General features: G+C 40.6%; 1 protein-coding gene across 1 annotated transcript in view; it reads left to right on the top strand.

Moving 5' to 3' along the window:
- The window catches only part of LOC126442759 (uncharacterized), a 45008-nt gene extending 25323 nt beyond the window's left edge, over window positions 1–19685 (top strand). The window contains exons 4-5 of the mRNA XM_050090793.1: window positions 2947–3155; window positions 18162–19685. Of these exons, the coding sequence (XP_049946750.1) occupies window positions 2947–3155; window positions 18162–19636 (1684 nt within the window). The 3' untranslated portion in view covers window positions 19637–19685. The remainder of the gene's footprint in view (window positions 1–2946; window positions 3156–18161) is intronic.
- Window positions 19686–23861: the final 4176 nt, after the last annotated feature.

Here is a 23861-nt window from a genome sequence, read left to right as displayed (position 1 = left end):
CCAATCCACAACATAGGTGTAGGCCTACACCAAACAACCGTGTCAGACATTTCCAGATGTTCACCATCACGTCTTCTCACTGGATAAGTCCTATATTGTGTGATGTTAGAAATAACTAGGCGTGTCAGAAAAATTAATAACTAGTTTATTACAAATCTAGCGATCTGTTCCTCGTAACGAACCACATGGGCGGCCGCTTACGTGCTTCAACACCCGAGCAGACCGTTGTGCGCCGTATTTAACCAAAATTATCTTATCGATCTCATTTTTGAGACCTTTGTATTCCTTTATGCCTGCTTCATTTATTGCATTGTTATATTTTCACCTTTCATCTATTAAATTCAATATCTCTTCTGTTACCCAAGGATTTCTACTAGCCCTCGTCTTTTTACCTACTTGATCCTCTGCTGCCTTCACTATTTCATCTCTCAAAGCTACCCATTCTTCTTCTACTGTATTTCTCTCTCCGACAGAGTTTCAGTTTGGGGTGGATAAAAACTCATGTAATCTTAAGGTTTCGTTTGCATAATGTGTTCACCTGACTGCTATAATAGAAAAGATTAGCTCATGTTGGATTATCGGTAACATCGCTAGAAGACGCATTTTCGTAAACTGTAGGTAATCGTTTTAATAATTTGTTGCCACACATAAAATGAGTAAATTGAAACGTAGTGAAACTCTGGGAGAACACACTGATGCCGGTCCCATACACGTCGCCTGTTTGAGCGAGCTGAATGAAATGTAACATGGCGCGTGCTTTCTGTGCCGGACACGGCAGACCACACGCACGCCGAGAACTCAGCAGGGAACAGAGGTAGTGGGAAGGAACACTCTCGTCAGAGAATATGGCTGCGAATGTTTTACTCATAAGAGCTTTCTCAGAAAATGTTCTTTTGCTCTGAGAATCCTCTTCAGAGAATGTCCTCTTGTTTATTAATACGCTCCGGTGTGTTTATTGTCTGTTGGATGTCAGTACGAAGTCGAGTACCGGAGATGCATGAGGGGGCTCAGAGTTCCAACGGCAGTGGTGGAGCTTTGGTACCGCCCTTCTAGTTCAGGCAGGGTACCATTTCGTGTATCTTCTATAGTACACGTATCACCATTTATAGTAGGTCAGCTCTAAATTCCTCCACTCCACTTCATTACTGGACTCGCATGATACCTTTAGTAATGGCTCCAGCACTACTAGCCAAAACCGTGGACCGCACACTGACCCCTGCCTCTGTACGCAAATTGACGATTGTCTTCCGCGCTGGTGGTCTGTCTCGCTCGTCGACCATCCAGGTCCCTGTGGCGAGTATTTATTGCGTCTTCTGTTGATCTGCCACTTTGTGTACCAATGCACGTGCTCCCGAACTGAATATGGCAGTCAGTATTGTATCACTACCGCTGTGTAGTACATTGCAAATTGTCCAGAAGTTTCGAAATTTTCTTTACACTTTGTTTTAATGGAGACTGTATGTTCACCACCTTCATGTACTTCAATCGATTTTCTGGTTGCCTTATGGAATGAACGGTTCCATTACGTTAAAAACAGCCCTTTCCCGAAATTCTTCCCCAACCAAATCTCCGTATAATGATTATTCAGATCATTGTCAACATGCACGTACTTCCTCCCACTGGGGCGTGCAAATGATGAATTTAATCACGGCACGGGTTCTGAGACCTAGCGTGCCACGTGGAGTAGGTGTGGTGCTGTGCGTCCAGGCAGAACACCGTGCGGGGATACGTCGCATGGAAACGATTTGACAGTCTTAGCGCCATGGCACCGACGACATCTCTTGGGAGGGATTGCTTTCCGGTGAAACTGCGGACCCAGACATCACACGGAACTCATTACCATGCAGCTTCATGCTTTAATTGACAACGCTGTTCTCAAGTAACAGTGATAACCAAGGACCATGCTACAAGGAGCACAGGTTGTTGCGCATTGTCTCAGGCTGTTTGTAAGCTTTCTATCGTTTATGGGCTATAGTGAATGCAGTCGTAGACTAATTAGGAAAAAATTGCCTCATATCCTATTGTGAGGGTTCCATTCTCGTCATGAGATGTACCTGATACATATGCATCGAATCGGTCTACAGAACACTGACCTTAGGACCAAGTTTTACGGCCAAAAATGCCGTAGGATAACTTGCAATGTTAAACGAGAGACCCACACCAACAACTCACGAAGCGAGACCCAGCGAATGGTTCAGAACTGGGTAAACAAACATTTGTATGCAATAGTTGTGAGCTATTTTGTGAAGTCTTACGTCAGCAGACATGTGCTTTTGGACGTCAAGCTCTAAATATATCATACATAGCAGTGTCAGACGCTGGGATGCGCAATTCCGGATGTAAGCGGAAACATTATAAAAAAAGCCACAACTGACAATGGTTTAAATGAGTAAAACAAAACACATATTGTGGAATAAACACATACTTTTGGTAGTTGCAAAGATGGATTTGAAATATCTTGAGTCATCATAATGCGCTGTCCTTAACCACTGGATTAGCTGAAAGGTACTGGAGAAGTGGAATGCATGCGAAATTCTTCTTTAAAGAAAAGACGCATTCTGCAGGAAGCGCTTCAGTTCTGCAGTTTAATGTGTCTAATTTACATCTAAAATCAGTTCAAACGATGTAGCAGCAGAGAAAGCAGTGGATGTTCTGCAAGAAATAGTCAAAATCAGTATCTCTCTTGAGTGCTCTGAAATGGGAAATCTCGAGGTGCAAGAATACTAAAAAACGAATAGCTTTGCGATTGTTTGCTGTGTTTCTATGCTTCCTTTAAAGAATGCGAAAGTTCCAGGTATGAGTCCCAGTCTGCCACACAGTTTTAATCTGCCAGGAAGGTTATCATCCACCGCTGAGTAGAAATCCATTCTGGATACATTTACATTCTTGCATACACTGTACACGGTTGGTTTTTAACTTTTAACCCCTTCGGCTTGTGTGTTGCAGGCGGCCGCTGTTGAGTGAACGCCTACTGCCCTACCAGCCGTGGAACCTTTCCTCTCACGACGACTTCAGTGCGCTGTGCAAGGAGCGGCAGCCAGAGGCGTCGCAAATGTTCAGCCTCGCTGACACACTGTACGCCTACTATCGTTTCAACAGGTACACTGTAGCTGTGTACGTCGATATGCTCTACGAAGATGATTTCAAGACTGTAGGTAAGCTTTATGGCTATGCGCTGACGACTGTCCAGTTATTTAAGAAATGAGGTTCAAATACGCTTCTGAATATCTACTTTTGGATCTTACGTGATTTTGCATGCCACCCAAGGTAATCACTGGTGCTCTTTCCAAAGTCAGTTTTTCGACTGCTTGGCAACCCTCCATCTGGACCTGTTACAATCTAACTGCTTCATTTCGATGTACTGTTGTCTCCTTCATTGTACAGGCAGTAAAAAAGACTACATTCAGAAAATTTTGCTGTGTTTAGAGAACACTGAGAAAGAACATAGCTTTGTGACACAAACGTCACAGGTGGACCCTGCTCGTAGACCATGAAGGTTTAGACGTTAGTGATGTTCAGAGACTGTGTGATGTTTTAGTGATGTTACACTAGTGGCGGCTGGGTGCTAATGATTGTATAACATATTCGAAACCTGTTTCACAAATAATGGTTGCAGCCTCAGCCTGACAGGCAACCAGCCCACCTGGAGTGTCTGCCAGTGTCTGGTACACCGAACAACTCGACTCCCTCCCGTAGGAGGCCCGCAACGTGTCTAAAAGGGTATTCATCGCACAGCAGGTTGAACACCGTCTCTGAACGTCAGTGGAGGTGCGACATTTGCGTCACATAAAAAAGTGTTCCTTTTTATATTCTCTAAACACTCTAAAATTCTGTACATGTAGTTTTTTTCAGACCCAGTATAAGGCTTGTTTTAAAAATGGCGGCTGGTTTCTGTGACACAACGGTTACAAACAAACTTTTTGTTAATACTGTAACTGGTGTAGTGTTCTAAATTTCGCTCTGTTATGATATTGTTCGATTTAATAACTTTCTTTACGAATAATATTTTGATTTGTAACTGAACAGTTAATTGGACAAGATAAACTGTTAATATTATTCTTACAAATGTATGTTAATACTATGGACTGCATTGGGACTGAGGAAAAACGGTATTTTCAGCAACGGCACCTGTCTGCTAAACAATTCTGTTTCATCGAGATCACTATATTTTTTTTATTTATTTATTATTTTATTCTCGATGCTGGACTTATCTATTACTCGATCATTCGATCTGTCTATCGTGCACCAGATGTGAAAGGAGTTGTAATCGTTAATTGCTCTCCTTGTAACTGCCAGACAGCTTCTTGCTCGGTAGGGAGTAACTCCATTTAAATGAGAGGAGGGGAGGACAGCGAGCCCCATGGGAAAATTGATTATGCCTGCCTGTGTCGTTCTTGACCGCTTCAGGCAACTGAACTTGCAGGGTTTTAATTGGTAATAAAGTGACTAATTAACAAACTAAGATGGTCGACAAGGGTTACAACAGATAAAGAAGTAAGTTGTCATAAGAATATGCCTATATTAGAACCAGGAACTCTAATACTGCAAAGACCTACCTTTAAAAAATTTCGGCTACGCCAATAAATTACTGCAGACATTCATAAGAATAATACTGGCGCATAAACGGAAATATGCATTGTTAGCAAATTATTAAACAAGTAGACGTGTCGGGGAATGAGAGACTCTTACGCTGCTCTCTGCGGCGTGTCTATAATTATGCCTGAAACTGTAATGGACCCTGAGAATACGTGTGTGAGCTGAAGTCGATGTTTCAATTCCTTAAAATGCGAGCGAGTGCTGAGAAGATTTTACAGAGCGAGCAGCGACAAGAGCTGACAGATTTGCGGACAACTAGCCGTTTGTCTGGATGCTAACTTTAAGCCCGACATCGAACATACTGTCAGGGGAAAGCCGTAATGATAATCCAGAGAGATTGCGGCAGTTCGGTGGAGATAACAAGCGGGGTGGGGGTGTGGGGGAGCAGGAACGGTTGCGAATCTCTTATCTCTTCTGAGCACGTGGCGATGTTGCAGATGGCTTACGACATCCAGCACGCTACCCTCGCCACTTTAAAACCGTGGCGCTTTACTGCCTGCTTTTTTACGCATCACTACCCAGCAGAACTGTAACGAGAGGAGGCGGCCATTCCCTGAGCCAAATGCGGAAGCCTCTAATCACACCCGAATGAGCGTCCCCACTGACCATCTGACGTCAAACATTAGGACTCACTTCAACCGCTGACAATGGGAGTGGCCACGATCTACCTGCTGGTACACAGAGAGCTGATAACGCCTTCATTCCTCAGACGCTTTCCGTCCTGCCTAGGTGGCAAGTGGCGCCGGCAATAACACTTTCTGCATCGGGACGCCTCTTTGAGAATTATAAACCTTTCACATTTTCAGTGAATTGTACATTACTCAAGGGCAGAAAATGTATTATGCGATGGTAAATCTGTAGCATCCAGTCTCGAATACTATAGTTGACTGGACAAACATTTGTGAAAGTATAAGTATAATCAGTTTCATCACGCATCACTTTAGTTTAGTAATTGTTAGTTTAGTTCATACACAGACAGAAAGAGTTTTTTGAATATTGTGGAATCATTAAGAGAGTATATGTTGTACATGTTGGTTACTGACAAAAATGCTTAGTTCTAGCAACAAACCTGGTAATCACTCTCTCCCCCAAATTATCCTACGAACTACCTCACATGACAACCTGGCCACAAAAACTAACAAAAGCCTCAGCCTCCATAAACCTCCCAACCTACAAAAAAGGGAGATATATCTCGTAATTTCTAGTAAACATATTCCACACCCACTACTTCTCAAAACCTCTCTCCAACGACTTACTCTTTTGTTTAGTCCTACCCATCCACTAAATTCCTTAGGCCTAAATCCTTGGGGCCCAGTCTGAAAAAGTACTAGCAAGTCTAAACTAATCTAATAGCTAATTCTTAGGAATGAATCCATCTTTACAATTTGCAGAAATCCTGATTTCCTCCTACAAAACATCCCAGTCAGTCACTTTGGAAGCAACACTTCTCTTAGTACCACTCAATCCTACTCAACCTCAGTCTCTGAGTCCACTCCTTTTCACCGCTGTCAACCAGGTTGGTGAACATGACACACAGTGGAAGATGCTGGGCAGGAATTAAATTCCCATTCCAGAACCCAGATGACCAAAACCTTCTGTATCAACAATAATTCTCACATTATTACAGATTTCTCGTCCACAACAGACCATCACATCAAGAACAGAGCCTTGATTTGCTGTCGCTGCCATTGTGTAGAATCAACTAAATCGCAAACGCAAGCCTACAGATGTCAAAAATACTTCCTGTGTGACGACTAGCTGGCACAGAATCGCAGAACGATCCCACCTATCCCAGTTACAAACAAAACCAGCCATCAGCAGACCGAGGAACCAGTCCAAGTTGCAAATTTTTACTTTCTATTCATTCGATGACTAGTTTCGGACCGAGAGCGATTTTCAGATCGTCATAATATAATCGAAAATGGCATAGCCGAATATGTCAAAAATGTGCCATGAACATTTGCAGCGCATTCAGAATAAACAAAAAGTAAATATTGGGACTTGGACTGGTTTTTCCTTCGACTGAATAACAGAAGTTGCCGACCCAAGCTGCTTCAGCATGTTGGATGTTCGTAAAACCATCCATGTTAACTGTGCCCAGATGTACAATCTTTGCACACATGCGTCGTTTACACAGCTTCAGCGTTGAGCTACATGGGACTTAATTATTCTTCATAAAGAGTTACTGGAGTGGTAAGATCCGAAATTTGTCATGGCCATTTACAAGGGTTGTTGAGGTGGTAATGCTGGGATTTCGTCGTCATGTAAGGGTACAGTACCCGTAGTATCGATTATGCACTATGCAGAGATCATACATGGTTTAAGCAAAGACTGCAGTGCATTCAACAATGTGCGAGTGGGTAAGCAATAGTCGAGTGTTGGAGTCCGTGGGTGGAAGTCAGGTGTGAGAGGCTAGAGAGAGGTTGCTCGGTAGCGAGGCCGAAGATGAGTGGCAGAATGGCACACAGTGTTTGATGTTCATAAATGTTTATAAATGGAGTTATTTAATTAATAAATTCCAGCATTTAAGAAAGGAGATGTTATCATTTAGTAGTTTTCACAGTAAAGGAAGTGGACAACAATGAGTCTCAGGACAAGGAGGAAAGATATATATATTGCTAAAATAACTAAAATATAGCTTCACCTACAGCGTATGCCAATAATATAGTTCGGTGCGAAACTGGGGGCAGGTTACATATGGTGACGTGTGTGTCGGACTTCAATTCCACAGCAATCTTCGGAAACGATGGAGAAGACAACACAGTATTTCAGCACAGCAGCGCTTCGAAATTCAGTGAACTCAACGTTGTGTAGGAATGAACACGAATAGGAATAATTAATAGTGTTACTGTCTTTTATGTTGCGAGTGAACTTTTCAATTTAGAGCAACCATAAGTTGTAACGAACAGTGATTGTTGTGAACAATGTTAATATGGCTAATTCAGAACAAAACGGTAGTGTTACTAAAGACGAGGGAGGACAATTTAATAACGTGGTTGACGGAGAACAAATTAATGTGAGGGAAAACACTAATTCGACCGAGAACAGTGGTATTCTTAGTTTTGATTTGCCTAACAGAAGTTCTACACCGATGGTTATCCAGCAAACAGAAACTGCTGTTGTCAGTAAAAACTGTATATCTCAATTGTTAGAAGCAATCAAAAATGTTCATGAGGAAAATAGACAGGCGTGTGTAGAAATAAAAGCTTTTCATGAAGAAAATAGACAGGCGCGTGTAGAAACAAGAGAGTTTCATGAGGAAAATAAAAAGTTGTGTGAGGAAATAACAAAATTTTATGAGGAAACAAGAAAGTTCCATGAGGAATTCAAAAATGATTATCAAACACTAACTAATGCGATTAGCAATTTGCGAACGGAACTCGCCAGCTCATTTTAACAAAAGCGTGATGAGCTCCGAAAACAATGTCAAGACAAACATGAGGCCATTGGCAACGAAATTACAGATCTTAAAATTCAAGTTAATGGACGGTGTAGGAAAACGGAAGATTTTATTTGAAAAGTTAATGACAAAGTTAAGGCTCAAGACGACGAAATAGTCAAAATTAAAAGTTCTTGTTAAGCCAACAAAGAGTCGATAATTAAGATGGTTAACAGCGTACAAACGCGATGTGATGAACTAAGTGATGAGGTACATGAGATATGACAAAAGGTAACGAACAACGACACAATGTCAAATGGAATTAATAAAGAAATTTTGCGCGATGAAATTAATGCAGTATTACGTGAACCAGATAACAATATTGTTGCTTTGCCGCAAGTAATTGTTGACAATGGACTGAGCGGTCGAAAATTTCATGAATATGAACCGAAACAAGGCATCGACGCAGTTGCTTTCATTAGACAATTCAAAGATGCGTTTCCGAGGCATTATATGCAACGTGCTAAAATTGACACTTGCGTCAGTCACATGAAGGGTGAGGCACATATTTGGGGTATAAGTGTATCCGACAATTACACCAAGTATGAAGAATCTGAAACAGCATTTTAAAAAAAATTTGGTCGAAAGAAAAACAGTGGGACGTAAAATCAAAAATTCTCACACCGCCAAATTATGCAAGACAGAACGGTACAATGCATGAGTTTATGCAAAGGTACTGGAACGACAATGCATACTTGGACGATCCGGTTAAATAAGAAGAGCTAATGCTTATATTAATGCAGAAATTACCATTTTTGGTGCGTGAGAAGTTAGCACTCACACCACAGTTAACAATGGAGCAAGTGTGTTTGCTAATTGACCGAATGGAATTGCTCAATGCCGAACGCGATCAGTAATTTCAATTACCCGAATCGTCAAAACGGCCCAGTGCGGGAAGGAATCCTAAGTTACGAACGACCGAAAGTATTTGATCACCTAGACGATGATAGACACAGGAGAAACGAATACAATGTACAAGACGGATTCAGGTCAAATCATCCGCCGAACAGGCCACACAATGACAGAGACAGGTATCGATCGCCAGAACGTGCAAGAAGCCGCGATCGCAATCAGCGAGATTCTGAACCGTTAAACAAAGCAAAGTTTCGGAGACGACCCGCTCCGGAACTCTGTCACAGGGACAAGGGTCGGATATTATGATAAATGCCATAAAGTGTGAACATGTAAAATATGTCAACGAAGGTTTGTCTCGAGAAAATGAAGAAACTAATAAAGAAATTCTGATGCCGTTTGTTGAAGTCGAAGTATGTGGTATTGTTATGCATGCATTAATTGATTCAGTTAGTGAGGCAAGTGCTATTTCTGAAAATCTGTTTTCGCAATTAAACAATCTTGTCGCTATTCCCACATTTCCTGTTAACAGCGTACATATTGTCAGTGCAGTTGGAAACCGAAGCAAACCAGTCAAACGGCAAGCATTACTAAGATTTCGTATTCAAGGGGACGAATATGAGCAGAATGTTTTAATCATTGGTTTTCTCAATGTTGGGCTAGTTCTCCGAGTTGATTGGTTGTCAGAGATGAGTTGCTGTAATAATTTTGAGGAGAATTGTCTGCGGACGTGGAGAGATAATAAAGAAAGAAGAATTGTATTCAACGGTTTTATTATAGATAATAAGGGCGCTGCGGGCGTGAAAATAAGTATGATGCGCTATAGAGGAGAATATGAAGCTGCCACTTTAAACAATTCAGAGAACTGCGCTAAGCTGCAAGAGAGGAACGAGGAGGATACTCTAAATTGTATTCAAACCAAGATTCGAGCGTTAGTGGACTTGACTGAAGCAGAACGAGAAGAACTGAGGGAACTACTGAGGTGCTACGTCGATATATTTTCAAAGATACCAGGATTAATTAAAGGGTATGTTTGTAAAATTAAAGTAAAGGACCATGAACCATTTCGCAGTTTGTCATATGCAATAGCATTGGCAAAAAGGGAAGCTGTTAACAAGGAAATACAGAGGATGTTGAATAATCAAATAATTGAGCGCTCAAATAGCGAATATTCAAACCCAATACATGCTGTAGCAGCAGAACGGAAGCTGGCACATGACAAAATAGTGAAGCCCATTACGTACAAAGTTGGTGATTTAGTACTTACTCGAACTCATACGAAACCATCAAGTGCAAATGAAGAGATAAAAAAGTTTCATCACTACTACAGAGGACTATTCAAAATTAGAAAATTTGTTCACCCTAATTCGGTTGAAATTGAAATGGTGCAGTCCGGTCAGTATCATAGCCTACAACATGTAGAAAACATTAAACCGTATCATCTATAAGAAGTGTTGCAAGCCAGAGATGCTCTGTAAAAAAGGAAAAAAAATGAACATTGTGTTATCTGTGTACATGTCATTTTGCCTGTGTGAATAAATGGACAATAGTCGGTAGGTATTGTGAGTTAGTTATAGTGGACAGTAGTAGGTAGCTACTGTGAGCTAGATGCAATCAGTTTTAAGCATTTTATGCCGTCACGTAAACATTGTGCAGTGCTTAAGTCAGAGACACGTCTATAAGCAATAATAGGAACGCGTGGCGCGAGTGTTGTAGTTACTACAGACTGATTGACGTGCGCCAGCAGTGTATTTTGTTTCGCCACTGCCGTAATTCCGTTTAGTGTTTGTATGTTGGTGAGCCGATGTGGAGTCACCGACGTGAAGCGATAAGCGCGCAGCGCGGTCGTCACATGTTACAACTGCAGTAGAGGATGTACCAAGCCCTACGACGACCTAGCACGCAGCGCGACTGTCGCCTGTTCCAGCGCTGCGCCAGCCTGTCAGGTTGGCGAGCTGTGTGGAATGCGGAACCATGGGATGCTGACGTCAGCGGCCAGCTGATCAAAACAACAACAACAAGCTTCACGGCACGGGAGTCGCTGTTATGACGCTGTTACTACAATTCCAACAATTTGCAGAGGCAACGAGTCTACAGACCCCGATGGCTTCGATGCCACAGCCCTATAATTCATCGAAAGCTACGAATACGGGTGTTTTGCATCGCATCATATAGGGAAGTGAAAAAGCAGAGTAAACAGTGAAAGTGTTATTGTTATTGTGGTGGTATATCCCCAGCGGTATCGATGCCACAGCCAAGTGCATTGTGAACCAGCGTGTTTGCGTGTGATTTATGACTCAACATATAGGCAGGGACCTATTCAGCGTAATTAGATATGAAGTGCTACATAAAAAAAGTGTTTTCCAAGGTGATTATTTGCTTATGGATTACTTTCCAAGGTATGTGCCTTTTGTCAAATTTCTTGTATTACTAACCCTGTAAACTGTGTGCCATAAATATAACAATATCACATTTTCAAAATATGCTGCCACTTAGAGTGTTAATTTATGTGGGGTAGTAATAGAATATTTTCCTGTGAATATTGTGTAGTAGTAAGAGTTGTCTGTTTATTATTTTGTTTATTTTTTTATCACAGTCATTCATTAGGCCTATGTTTCATTCATTCAATAGAGTGACTATCTGATTATTAGTATTTCATACATCACAAAACAAATATTCATGAACAAGTTAATAGACACTTGTTATTCGTGTATCACAGTTAGCCATACTATTTATTTGGGACGTTGCAGCATTGTGTTTCATGTTGCTATGTTAATGCAATGACATTATGCAGTGTGCACAAGCATTTGCAATTAACCTGACTTATCTTGTTGCTAATTAGAGAGTAATTTAATTATATAATTTGATTAATGTACTGTGATTAAGTGATACTTGAATTTCTTAAACACCATTTTCCTTACACAAATGAGAATTATTTTTAATGACTTGAGGTTCTCCATTATTATTATTATTATTATTATTTATTTTATGGCCTTCATTGGACCACTCTAGTCAAAAATACAAAGTAGAAAAACAAGTTCTTTCACAGGGATACAATTTGGCTCAACAATAACTTAATATGATATTTAGGTAATATAATTATTAGAGTCTATTCTTATATGAAAGGTGTTTTGCTCTTCTGTCTGCCCAATATTTCTTCATTCTCTCAGATATTTTCTGTCTTTCTTCATCTGAGACCACTCTTCCTGTACTCCTTTTATTGATTTTCATTTGTAGTCTGGTTTGTGGGTCTTGCAGTATTCTGGTTTTCTCGTCTTGTTTTTTAGGTCATCTGCAGTAATTTTGAGTTCTTTTATATCTTCCTTAATTTCTGTAATCCATTTAATGTCGCTCTTGCTATTCCAAAATTTTTGTATTATTTTTTTTTACTAATTCTGTTTTCTGGAGTTCTCATCAGATGTCCAAAGAATGAGATTTGTTTCTTCCTGATCGTGCTCATGACTGGTTCTATTTTCTTATATACTGTTTCATTTGATGCTATTCTCCAATGTCCATTTATTTTATACTGTTTTTTAATACATGTCCTAATTATTCTTCTTTCTATTTTTAGTATTCTGTCAATTTCTGCTGTATTAGTTGTTTTGAAGATAGTTTTCACTGCGTATGTTATTTATGGTTGTGTAACTGTTTTATAGTATTTTAATTTTGCATCTATAGATAGGCTTTTGTTGTTGTATGTAGTTTTGGTAATGTAATTTGCGTAGTTCAGTTTTTTATTCTATTCTGCCATGATGGCTTCTCATTTAGATTGTATGTTATTATTTCGCCTAAATATTTAAATTTATCAACAATTTTGATTTCCTGCACTCCTATTGTAATTTTGTTTGCAAGTGGTGGATCAGTTAGCATAATCTCCGTTTTTTCAAATGATATTCTAAGGCCTACTTTCTCTGCTATTTCTTGTAGTGATTTCACTTGTTGCCTGGCTTCTTGAATGGTGTTGGGTAGGAGAGCAAAATCATCAGCGAATCCCAAGCAGTTCAAGCTAATATCATCTTTTGCACTTCCAATTCTTATCATCTTTGGATTGCCCTTGTACCATTCTGTCATTATGTATTCCAGTGCACAGTTGAACAGTAATGGTGATAGGCAGTCACCTTGTCTTAAGCCTGCTTTTATGAGGAATGGTTCCGAAATTTCTCCTCCAAGCTTCACTTTTGATTTGCTGTTAGAATGAGTTGTATTATTTTAATTAGTTTTGGACAGAGTCCTAGATTTCTTAAAATTTTTAGTACTGAAGGTCTGTGGAGACAGTCATACGCCTTCTTAAAATCTACAAATGTTATTGCCAGAGGTTTGTTCTGTTTCTTGTAGTATGCCATAATCAATTTTAAACTAATTATCTTCTCTGCACAGCTCCTCCATAGTCTGAAACCTCCCTGGTATTCCCCTAACTCCTGTTCTAATTGCTCTTTGATTCTTTCATATAGGATCTTGGATAGAATTTTGTATGTGCAATCTAGGAGAGAGATTCCTCTGTAGTTGTCTGGGTTGCGCTTATCTCCCTTTCTGTGTAGTGAGTGGATGATAGCTGTGGTCCAATGTTCAGGGAATCGTTCTGTTACCCAAATTTTTGTTAGAGCCATGTGTAAGGAGATCCTGACTGTGTCACTTGCCTATTTCCACATTTCAGCAAAAACCTGATCTTCTCCATATGCCTTATAATTTTTTTGTTCTTTAAGAATTTTTTCTACCTCTTGGAAAGTTGGAGGGTCTAGTTTGTTAGGTTTGGTTTTTATTGGGGTATTTATGTTGATTTGTAAGGGTTCTTTGGGTTCCTCGCAATTCAGAAGTTTGTTAAATGCTTTTGCCATGATTTCTGCATTTTCCTTGTTACTGTGTGTCATTCTTCCATCTTCATCTTTCAGTATTAGTGTAGGGGCCTCACATTATTGTAGTTGTTTCCCAAAGATTTTATAGTAGTTCCTGGAGTTGGTTTTATGATAATTACCATCTATAAAGTTTATAATATCTTTATGGAATCCTCGTTTGATTCTTCTAATATTTTGTGTGAATTTTTTTCTTTCATTTTTTAGGTTGATGGCATTTTCTTCAGTTTTATGTGTATGAAACTTTAACCATGCTTGGTGTCTGTCTTATGGAATTTGTCACATTCTGATGTCCACCATGCATGTTTCCTTTTTGGGTTCAAGGGAGCTAGATTCTCAGCTTCTTTTTTAAGATTAGGTATTTATTATTTTTAATTAGCTGATGTGGGTCAAACCTCCCTTTTATTTTATTAGTTTTTCTGGTCCTCTTCTTTAATGGAGTGAATTTGATTTTAATTTTAACTATATAATGGTCTGAACCTGTGTCTACTCCTCTCAGTACTTTAACATTGTGGACCTCCTCCTGAAAATTTTTGTCCATACGGACATGGTCTTGTTGCCACTCCCCCTTCCTCCAGTCTGGATGTTTCCACGTTCTAAGTTTACTTGGCTTCCTCTTAAAGTATGTTGATTTCGATATAAGGTTGTATTCTCTGCAGAGTTCTATTATTATTATTTATTTTATGGCCTTCATTGGACCACTGTAGTCAAAAATACAAAGTTTTAAACAAGTTGTTACACATGGATACAATTTGGTTCAACAATAACTTAATATATTTAGGTAATATAATTATTAGAGGCTATTCTTATATGAAAGGTGTTTTGCTCTTCTGTCTGCCCAATATTTCTTCATTCTCTCAGATATTTTCTGTCTTTCTTCATCTGAGACCACTCTTCCTGTACTCCTTTTATTGATTTTCATTTGTAGTCTGGTTTGCGGGTCTTGCAGTACTCTGGTTTTCTCTTTCTTGTTTTTTAGGTCATCTACTGTAATTTGAAGTTCTTCTATATCTTCCCTAATTTCTGTAATCCATTTAATGTCGCTCTTGCTATTCCACAATTTTTGTATTATTTTTTTACTAATTCTGTTTTCTGGAGTTCTCATCAGATGTCCAAAGAATGAGATGCGTTTCTTCCTGATTGTGCTCATGACTGGTTCTATTTTCTTATATACTGTTTCATTTGATGCTATTCTCCAATGTCCATTTATTTTATACTGTTTATTTATACATGTCCTAATTATTCTTCTTTCTATTTTTAGTATTCTGTCAATTTCTGTTGTATTCGTTATTTTGAAGATAGTTTAAGCTGCATACGTTATTTCTGGTTGTGTAACTGTTTTATAGTGTTTTAATTTTGCATCTATAGATAGGCTTTTTTTGTTGTTGTAGTTTTGGTAATGTAATTTGCATAGTTCAGTTTTTTAATTCTATTTTGCCATGATGGCTTCTCATTTAGATTGTATGTTATTATTTCGCCTAAATATTTAAATTTATCAACAATTTTGATTTCCTGTTCTCCTATTGTAATTTTGTTTGCAAGTGGTGGATCAGTTAGCATAATCTCCGTTTTTTCAAACGATATTCTAAGGCCTACTTTCTCTGCTATTTCTTGTAGTGATTTCACTTGTTGCTTGGCTTCTTGAATGGTGTTGGGTAGGAAAGCAAGATCATCAGCGAATCCCAAGCAGTTTAAGCTAATATCATCTTTTGCACTTCCAATTCTTATCCTCTTTGGATTGTCCTTGTACCATTCTCTAATTATGTATTCCAGTGCACAGTTGAAAAGTAATGGTGATAGGCAGTCACCTTGTCTTAAGCCTGTTTTTATGAGGAATGGTTCCGAAATTTCTCCTCTAAACTTCACTTTTGATTTGGTGTTGCTTAGAGTGAGTTGTATTATTTTAATTAGTTTTGGATGGAGAGTTCTACAAGTCTTTGACCGTTTTTGTTCGTAAATTTATGTGGACTCCATTTTCCAATTATATCTTTATATTTCCTTTCTTTTCCCAACTGAGCATTGAAATATCCCAATAAGATTTTTACATTCTTTTTATTTACTCTGTTCACAGTTTGTTCTAGAAGGTCCCAAAATTTATCTACCTCTTCCTTTGTTCCAAACTGGGGACGTTGTTTCATTGCCCTCGGTCCTGGTTTCCCATTATAAATTCTGTATCCTTGGGATTCGAATGAGTCCTCTGTGGTGTTTCTCATTTCTTGGATCCCTGTTATTAAAATTTTTTGTTTATTTAGTTCATCTGTGAGCACCTTGAGTTTTCCGGTCTGAAGTAGTGAGTTTATGTTGTGTGTTGCTATATAATTTATCTGCTTATGTTTAATCTTCTTTTTGTGTTTTAGTGTGCATTTTGATGGTTGCAAATGCTCCGATTTGTTGCTGTCTTCTAGGTGACTACCCACCGAATCCGATGTAGCCTTTTCCTGACTTTTTAAGCAGGACGGTTGAATTTTTGCCTAAAAGACCTTTCCTTTTTTTTACTTTCGAAGGTTGTCAACCTTAGTTGGAGCAAGCTCCGATTTACAACTATGATTGTTAACCACAGAGGGTGTGTTTGGTACGAGAGCTATTTTATTTCACTCAAGTCTGCCGGTAAACTGGTGAGGACTTCCCTATCAGCCATCTGGGACGTGCCACGTAGGAGTATCACCTCTCCTCCTACTATCACAGCATTAATAAGCAAATAGTTTTGACTAAATAATGTAATTTCACATTTTTTTCATTTTTGTCTTTCTATATATTTTTCTACTTTATTTTTCTACTTCAATATTCAAATCTAATATCACTATTACATTTTTTCATATTAAAGTATTATTTTGGTGGGGATATGTAAGGGTACAGTACCCTTATGTAATATCGATTATGCACTATGCAGAGATCATACATGGTTTAAGCAAAGACTGCAGTGCAGTCAACGATGTGCGAGAGGGTAAGCTGTAGTCTAGTGTTGGAGTCCATGGGTGGAAGTCGGGTGTGAGAGGCTACAGAGAGAGGTTGCTCGGTAGCGAGGCCGGAGATGAGTGGCAGAATGGTACACAGTGTTTGATGTTTATAAATTGAGTGATTTAATTAATAAATTCCAGCATTTAAGGAAGGAGATGTTATCATTTAGTGGTTTTGACATTAACAGAAGTGGACAACAATGAGTCTCACAACAAGGAGGAAAGATATAGATACTGCTATAATAATTAAAATATAACTTCACCTAGAGTGTATGTGAATAATATAGTTCGGTGCGAAACTGGGGGGAGGCTACAGTCACTATTTTAATGTGGCTTCAGATATTGCAAAACATAATCCGAGGCAAAATTGTTCATTAAGGAACCCACACACCTGAACAGCAAAATTTGACTCAAGCTCTGTCCTACCATAACCGCACATGATCCGTGACTGCCTTCTCATTGACCAGAGGTACTGCAAACTTCTGTTGTACAGTTAAATAAAAGTTCCCATTCATGTAAGCTTCAAAAGAATGTGGTCCAAACATGTATTGCGATCACACCAAGGCCCATGTGACATGAAGTGGGTTTCTTTCTAACTCTTGCTGATAATAGGTATTTTCCTTAGACAAGAAAACAATATTTCTCCTGTGCAAACTGCAGTATATGGTTCATTTATCAGTAAACAGTCTTGAGCCCAACGAAGTCGGTAGGCTACAAATCGTAGCTCCATATCATTGTCAGTTAATTCAGTAACAAACATCAGCCTAGATCCTTTCGTATTCAAATTTCTTTCAATGTGGTCTTGCATTGTTGAGCAAGATGCTTGAAGTCCAACTGCTCTTTTGCAAATGGATTTCATTGGAGACGGCTCATCTGATTAAGAGACAGTGACACACATTTCCTCTCACGTTTTATTGCTTCCAATACGTGACCTGTCTTTGAGACAACCTGAAAAAACAGGACATTTATCTCAGTCAGGCGGGCTACTTTACGAGGTAGACTGTGGCAAGTTGTCTCATCATGCCCTTCGTAGTTTTTTTCTATCTATGGATGTTCATGCTCACACAAATCTGCCACTAATCTCTCCTTTGAAATATAGCTGTTGCACCATGGGTTCCGAACTCAGAGACTACAGTGCTGAAACAGAAATACAACACTGATAACATTGCTTTTTCTCCAGCTTCAAAGCAGTAATATCAATAAAACTTATTGCTTTCCTCATTTTTATTAAGCCAAGAGCGACACAGGGACCTCTTGGACACCCTGTAGATGAAATAGACTTGCATGGTAACAATGATATCTGTCTTTCTGAATAGTCTTGTTATGACATGTCGCCTTACATAATTCTGAGTAACTGAACCTGGATAGTATAGGTAAACAACGACCAATCTTATCACCTAGAGGAGACTTTGGATCCAGCTACTTGCAGTATATGGGCGCCACATACTTGCTGTCATATTTTTGCAGATGAGGAGTGGCAGCTGGAGGACAGAAGCAGCGCTACGCTCTCCGTGGACACTGACTGTGTGCAGCTGTTGGCGAACGCCCTGGACCACCCCACGTGTCCGCTGGAAGACCTGCGACCGGAGACCATCCAGCAGCGCCTACAGTGCCGCGAGCAGCTGTGGGGTGACGTGGTGCAGAGATGGCCCCACATACCCGTGACCAGCTATCTGGCCTACACACAGAGGGTGAACGTCAACCTCTGTCTGCTGGCCTGGATGGCAGTCAACTCGTACAGCATTTGTCAGGGCGTCCCGTTTAGTATGATACAGCCCGTGAGAGATGCTCGCTGCTACTTCGATAGTCCTGACGATCAGTCGTGTCTGGAATCGAACGCTACAGATGCCATCTGCTCTGTTTCCAGAGCTATTCTGCTGCTGAAATGTCGCGACTTTTCCTCCACTACGGCTTCCGATAATTGCATCATTTATTACCCATTTATAGAGCTATATAGTTCTAGCAGCATACTGTATCCAAAGCTAACAGAAGAAACACTGAACCGCAAAAACCGTTTAAAGAACGACAACTTGAAATACAAGGATTTCAAAATCGATAGCTTAAAGCCTTTAGAAATCTCATTTATACTGGTAAACATTATTTTCCGCTTTTCGACAGCCGGAGTATACATGTACCTTCCCCAGTTACGTAACTTGCCTGGAAAGATACTCTTGTCCTTTCAGATCACGTGCATAATCCAGATCCTGTGTTCTGAGGTCGTGTATCGTATGGCAGGTTTCCCTGACATACCTACAGCAGTGCTGGTAGATAGCGCCCTCACACTTCTCAGCTGTATCTGGCTAAACTCATTCTGCTACCAGATGTATGCTTGTGTTCGTCATCTCAGGCTTCCTAACGACCTACTACCTGCTGAAGTAAGCAAGTTATACCGTCGTCAGGTGTTGTACGTGTTAATGCCGTGGAGTATAGTGTGTGTGGCAGCTGTCGCTTTGGAAAAGACGAGTAAATATTACCTGATCCACAGTCGTGTGCTAGTCCTTGTGGGCATTTGTCTGTCAGTGGCTTTCAATTTGGTTTGTTTCGGACTGGTTGGATACATGTACCTACGTAATCGGTATTCCATGCGGCAACTCAAAATTGTTGATAGCAATAAATTTGCCTCAAAGAAGCAATGTATTTTTATGTCAGTTAAGGCTGTTATCGTAACTGGAATAGGTGTTACAGTTAGAATTGGGTTCCACGAGGCTCAAGGAATTGCGCAGTTTGTTTATTACGTACATCTAGTTACAATGGTGCAAGGACCAGTGCTCTTCGTCTGTTTCGTTTGTAATGGAACGACGCTCCCCATACTGAAGAACAGGATACTAGCGTGGTTTAACCCAACTAACATCCCTGCAGGGGGACACCTCTGCTCAGCAGCTGAGAGGAATCTGGCCAGGAGAAACAATGAGCAGTCTCTAGTTACAGAATCCTCTCTGTAGCCTCCTTCAGTATTTTTCTCCAGTAACTGTCTTGACAGTAGATTGCATTAAAGCCTGCAATAAAAATGAAATCTATATAATATGACAACATTAAATGTAATTAAATGTGATATCGTACAGCCAGTACTTCTCCTTTCCAATGTCTTCTTTATTTTTAACTGTCTACTTACTTGGAAGTGGTAGCTTCTGTCTACGTATCCTATGCACTGAGATTACTTACTACAATCGTTGGGAAACGCTTTGCATATCCAAACACACACACACACACACACACACACACACACACACACACACACACACATACATAGATATATATACACTCCTGGAAATTGAAATAAGAACACCGTGAATTCATTGTCCCAGGAAGGGGAAACTTTATTGACACATTCCTGGGGTCAGATACATCACATGATCACACTGACAGAACCACAGGCACATAGACACAGGCAACAGAGCATGCACAATGTCGGCACTAGTACAGTGTATATCCACCTTTCGCAGCAATGCAGGCTGCTATTCTCCCATGGAGACGATCGTAGAGATGCTGGATGTAGTCCTGTGGAACGGCTTGCCATGCCATTTCCACCTGGCGCCTCAGTTGGACCAGCGTTCGTGCTGGACGTGCAGACCGCGTGAGACGACGCTTCATCCAGTCCCAAACATGCTCAATGGGGGACAGATCCGGAGATCTTGCTGGCCAGGGTAGTTGACTTACACCTTCTAGAGCACGTTGGGTGGCACGGGATACATGCGGACGTGCATTGTCCTGTTGGAACAGCAAGTTCCCTTGCCGGTCTAGGAATGGTAGAACGATGGGTTCGATGACGGTTTGGATGTACCGTGCACTATTCAGTGTCCCCTCGACGATCACCAGTGGTGTACGGCCAGTGTAGGAGATCGCTCCCCACACCATGATGCCGGGTGTTGGCCCTGTGTGCCTCGGTCGTATGCAGTCCTGATTGTGGCGCTCACCTGCACGGCGCCAAACACGCATACGACCATCATTGGCACCAAGGCAGAAGCGACTCTCATCGCTAAAGACGACACGTCTCCATTCGTCCCTCCATTCACGCCCGTCGCGACACCACTGGAGGCGGGCTGCACGATGTTGGGGCGTGAGCGGAAGACGGCCTAACGGTGTGCGGGACCGTAGCCCAGCTTCATGGAGACGGTTGCGAATGGTCCTCGCCGATACCCCAGGAGCAACAGTGTCCTTAATTTGCTGGGAAGTGGCGGTGCGGTCCCCTACGGCACTGCGTAGGATCCTACGGTCTTGGCGTGCATCCGTGCGTCGCTGCGGTCCGGTCCCAGGTTGACGGGCACGTGCACCTTCCGCCGACCACTGGCGACAACATCGATGTACTGTGGAGACCTCACGCCCCACGTGTTGAGCAATTCGGCGGTACGTCCACCCGGCCTCCCGCATGCCCACTATACGCCCTCGCTCAAAGTCCGTCAGCTGCACATACGGTTCACGTCCACGCTGTCGCGGCATGCTACCAGTGTTAAAGACTGCGATGGAGCTCCGTATGCCACGGCAAACTGGCTGACACTGACGGCGGCGGTGCACAAATGCTGCGCAGCTAGCGCCATTCGACGGCCAACACCGCGGTTCCTGGTGTGTCCGCTGTGCCGTGCGTGTGATCATTGCTTGTACAGCCCTCTCGCAGTGTCCGGAGCAAGTATGGTGGGTCTGACACACCGGTGCCAATGTGTTCTTTTTTCCATTTCCAGGAGTGTATATATATGCTGTATTTGTTGGATTTATTAGTGTTCAACCAGTATATATATATATATATATATATATATATATATATATATTGGTTGAACACTAATACCTGAAAACGCCCCTAAGAAGTGGCAATATCGCTTAGGTTAAAAGTGACTGACTTGGATGCGGTAATTTCATAGTGATAATCTGAATTTGTTATCTTCCAAATATGGAAGTGTCGTTTTTTGAGTCATCCTTACCCTATTGACCTGTATATTTCGTACAGACAGTCGAGGGTAATTTCCCGAAATTAGCTGTATTTGTTGGATTTATTAGTGTTCAACCAACATATATATATATATATTTCCATCACCAAAGTCAGGTTTTAATAACATGTGATTATGATTAAGATCATTCGTTGACTATTTCAAATTGATCTAGTTAAAAAAGTCAGCTTCTAAGCTGCTGATCCCAATTACAGTCACTGTTTACAGACTAGAGGTAAAATTGAAAATACTTAAGTTTAGTACAAGTATTAGTATGCCTTGCCAAACGTGTAACTCTTCGAACTGGTATGCACTTAATGGTGTTGTCACACTGTTTGCCTTTCATCTCAGGCTCTTATTTGGTTTGGACATAATGCGTAATCCTGGTGGATTGGAGGACGATGTGATTCTTATTGCTGAGTCCTTGCATTCACCTTATGGCTGGGTTAAAACTTCTGGGTAAAAAAAACATCACCTGGGATTGTTTGTCGAACGTCAAAGCATTTTGTGTCCTGTTCCAGTGTTCTGGTTGTCTTTTCGACTAATTTTTAAAAACTAATCTCTAGTATAATACGAATGAGTTTATGAAATAATTGTTTAAGTCAGCTTTTGACGAAAATATATATATATATATATATGTTGGTTGAACACTAATAAATCCAACAAATACAGCTAATTTCGGGAAATTACCCTCGACTGGCTGTACGAAATATACAGGTCAATAGGGTAAGGATGACTCAAAAAACGACACTTCCATATTTGGAAGATAACAAATTCAGATTATCACTATGAAATTACTGCATCCAAGTCAGTCACTTTTAACCTAAGCGATATTGCCACTTAGCTAACATCACCAAGCTTTCCGTGAGCTACAGCTCGCGCGACAACGCCCACACTGATTACTCTGCAACATTCGCAGAGAACAACAGGAATGGTCCTGCAGTAAAATCTAAACATTCACCAAGCGATCTTGTGAAAAATTTGAGCACGGTATAAGAGACACAACGATATATGTACCTCTTGCCGAGGAACTCCCAATTGATATCATCATTTCTCGTACCTTCACTCGGGCCAGCTAAAGTCCAGGAGACTCAGTGCTAGATCCACGATATTTCCTGTAAAACTCAAAAATGGTGAACTTGTTGTAGCCTGTTGGAATCTCGCCAGACTTAGAAATAACGCCCACTTTTAACAATCACTATGACACTTTTATCTTCGATCGCAGACACTGAAGCGAGACTGAATTAGGCGACAGCATAGCTAATGAGTACCTGCCATTTACTGTATGATCTACAGCTATTAACCACAAAAGCAGGAAAAAATTAAACCAACATAGATTCACGGATTCTAATCGCCGAAAAATTCAGATTGAGACGTTTAAGCACAAAACCTAGCGTATCAGCTACTGAAACCACTTATTATAACATATTACAACCAACAAACAGTGCAAGCAATACAACGTGCTGTACCTGAAAACGCCCCTAAGAAGAAACCAACATAACACAGAGAAACACTAGTTACATACATAATAAACAAAATTAAATAGAAATAAAATTCTGAAGACAATACAGCACTAACCAAACGGACGTTTTGATTTGAATAGTCCCAATGCTGTAATAAAAAGAGAAGCCCGCCAAGTGATGGGCGAGGGAATCACAAGAATTAGGCCCCACAGTGCCAGTCGCTTTTGGAAAAGAATTCAAATGAGCCATAGCATACCATCTGAGAACAGCCAGCCTTAATAGCAGATGACAATGTCATCCATTACTGATGACCTCAACTAAGATCTGCAAAGTGCTACAAAAAAAGAGTCACGTTCATCCATGGTATCCAAAAATCGACAAAACTCACGAAGAAACGACACTCCAAAACCAAATGCAACCGCTGAACATCCACTACTTCGTAAGATTAAGGAATCTGAAACGTAAAAAAAGCAGACGAGGGACTAGAGGCACAGGCGGACAACAACTTAAATTTCTCCTTTCACAAAACACCTGCCACAAACACATTAAAATATTTCTTCATACCGGCCATGAAACTGAAAACAGTCTCTTTAAAATAGAAACAAGCTAAAATGAAGATCATTTCCAAACCTGATAGACCAAAAACCACCTCGACTCATAAATTAATGTCCTTTTTGTGATAGGGAAAACTTTCGAGACAAATTTTAAAAAAATTCAAGGAATAAAGCAACATATTCCAAGAACAGGCCGAATTCAGTGGGAACCTTAGCCCAGGTTACCCGGTC

The sequence above is a fragment of the Schistocerca serialis genome, unplaced genomic scaffold (genome assembly GCF_023864345.2).
Source record: "Schistocerca serialis cubense isolate TAMUIC-IGC-003099 unplaced genomic scaffold, iqSchSeri2.2 HiC_scaffold_1402, whole genome shotgun sequence".
NCBI classification, from domain to species: domain Eukaryota; kingdom Metazoa; phylum Arthropoda; class Insecta; order Orthoptera; family Acrididae; genus Schistocerca; species Schistocerca serialis.
This window is presented reverse-complemented; position numbering and strand designations above follow the sequence as displayed.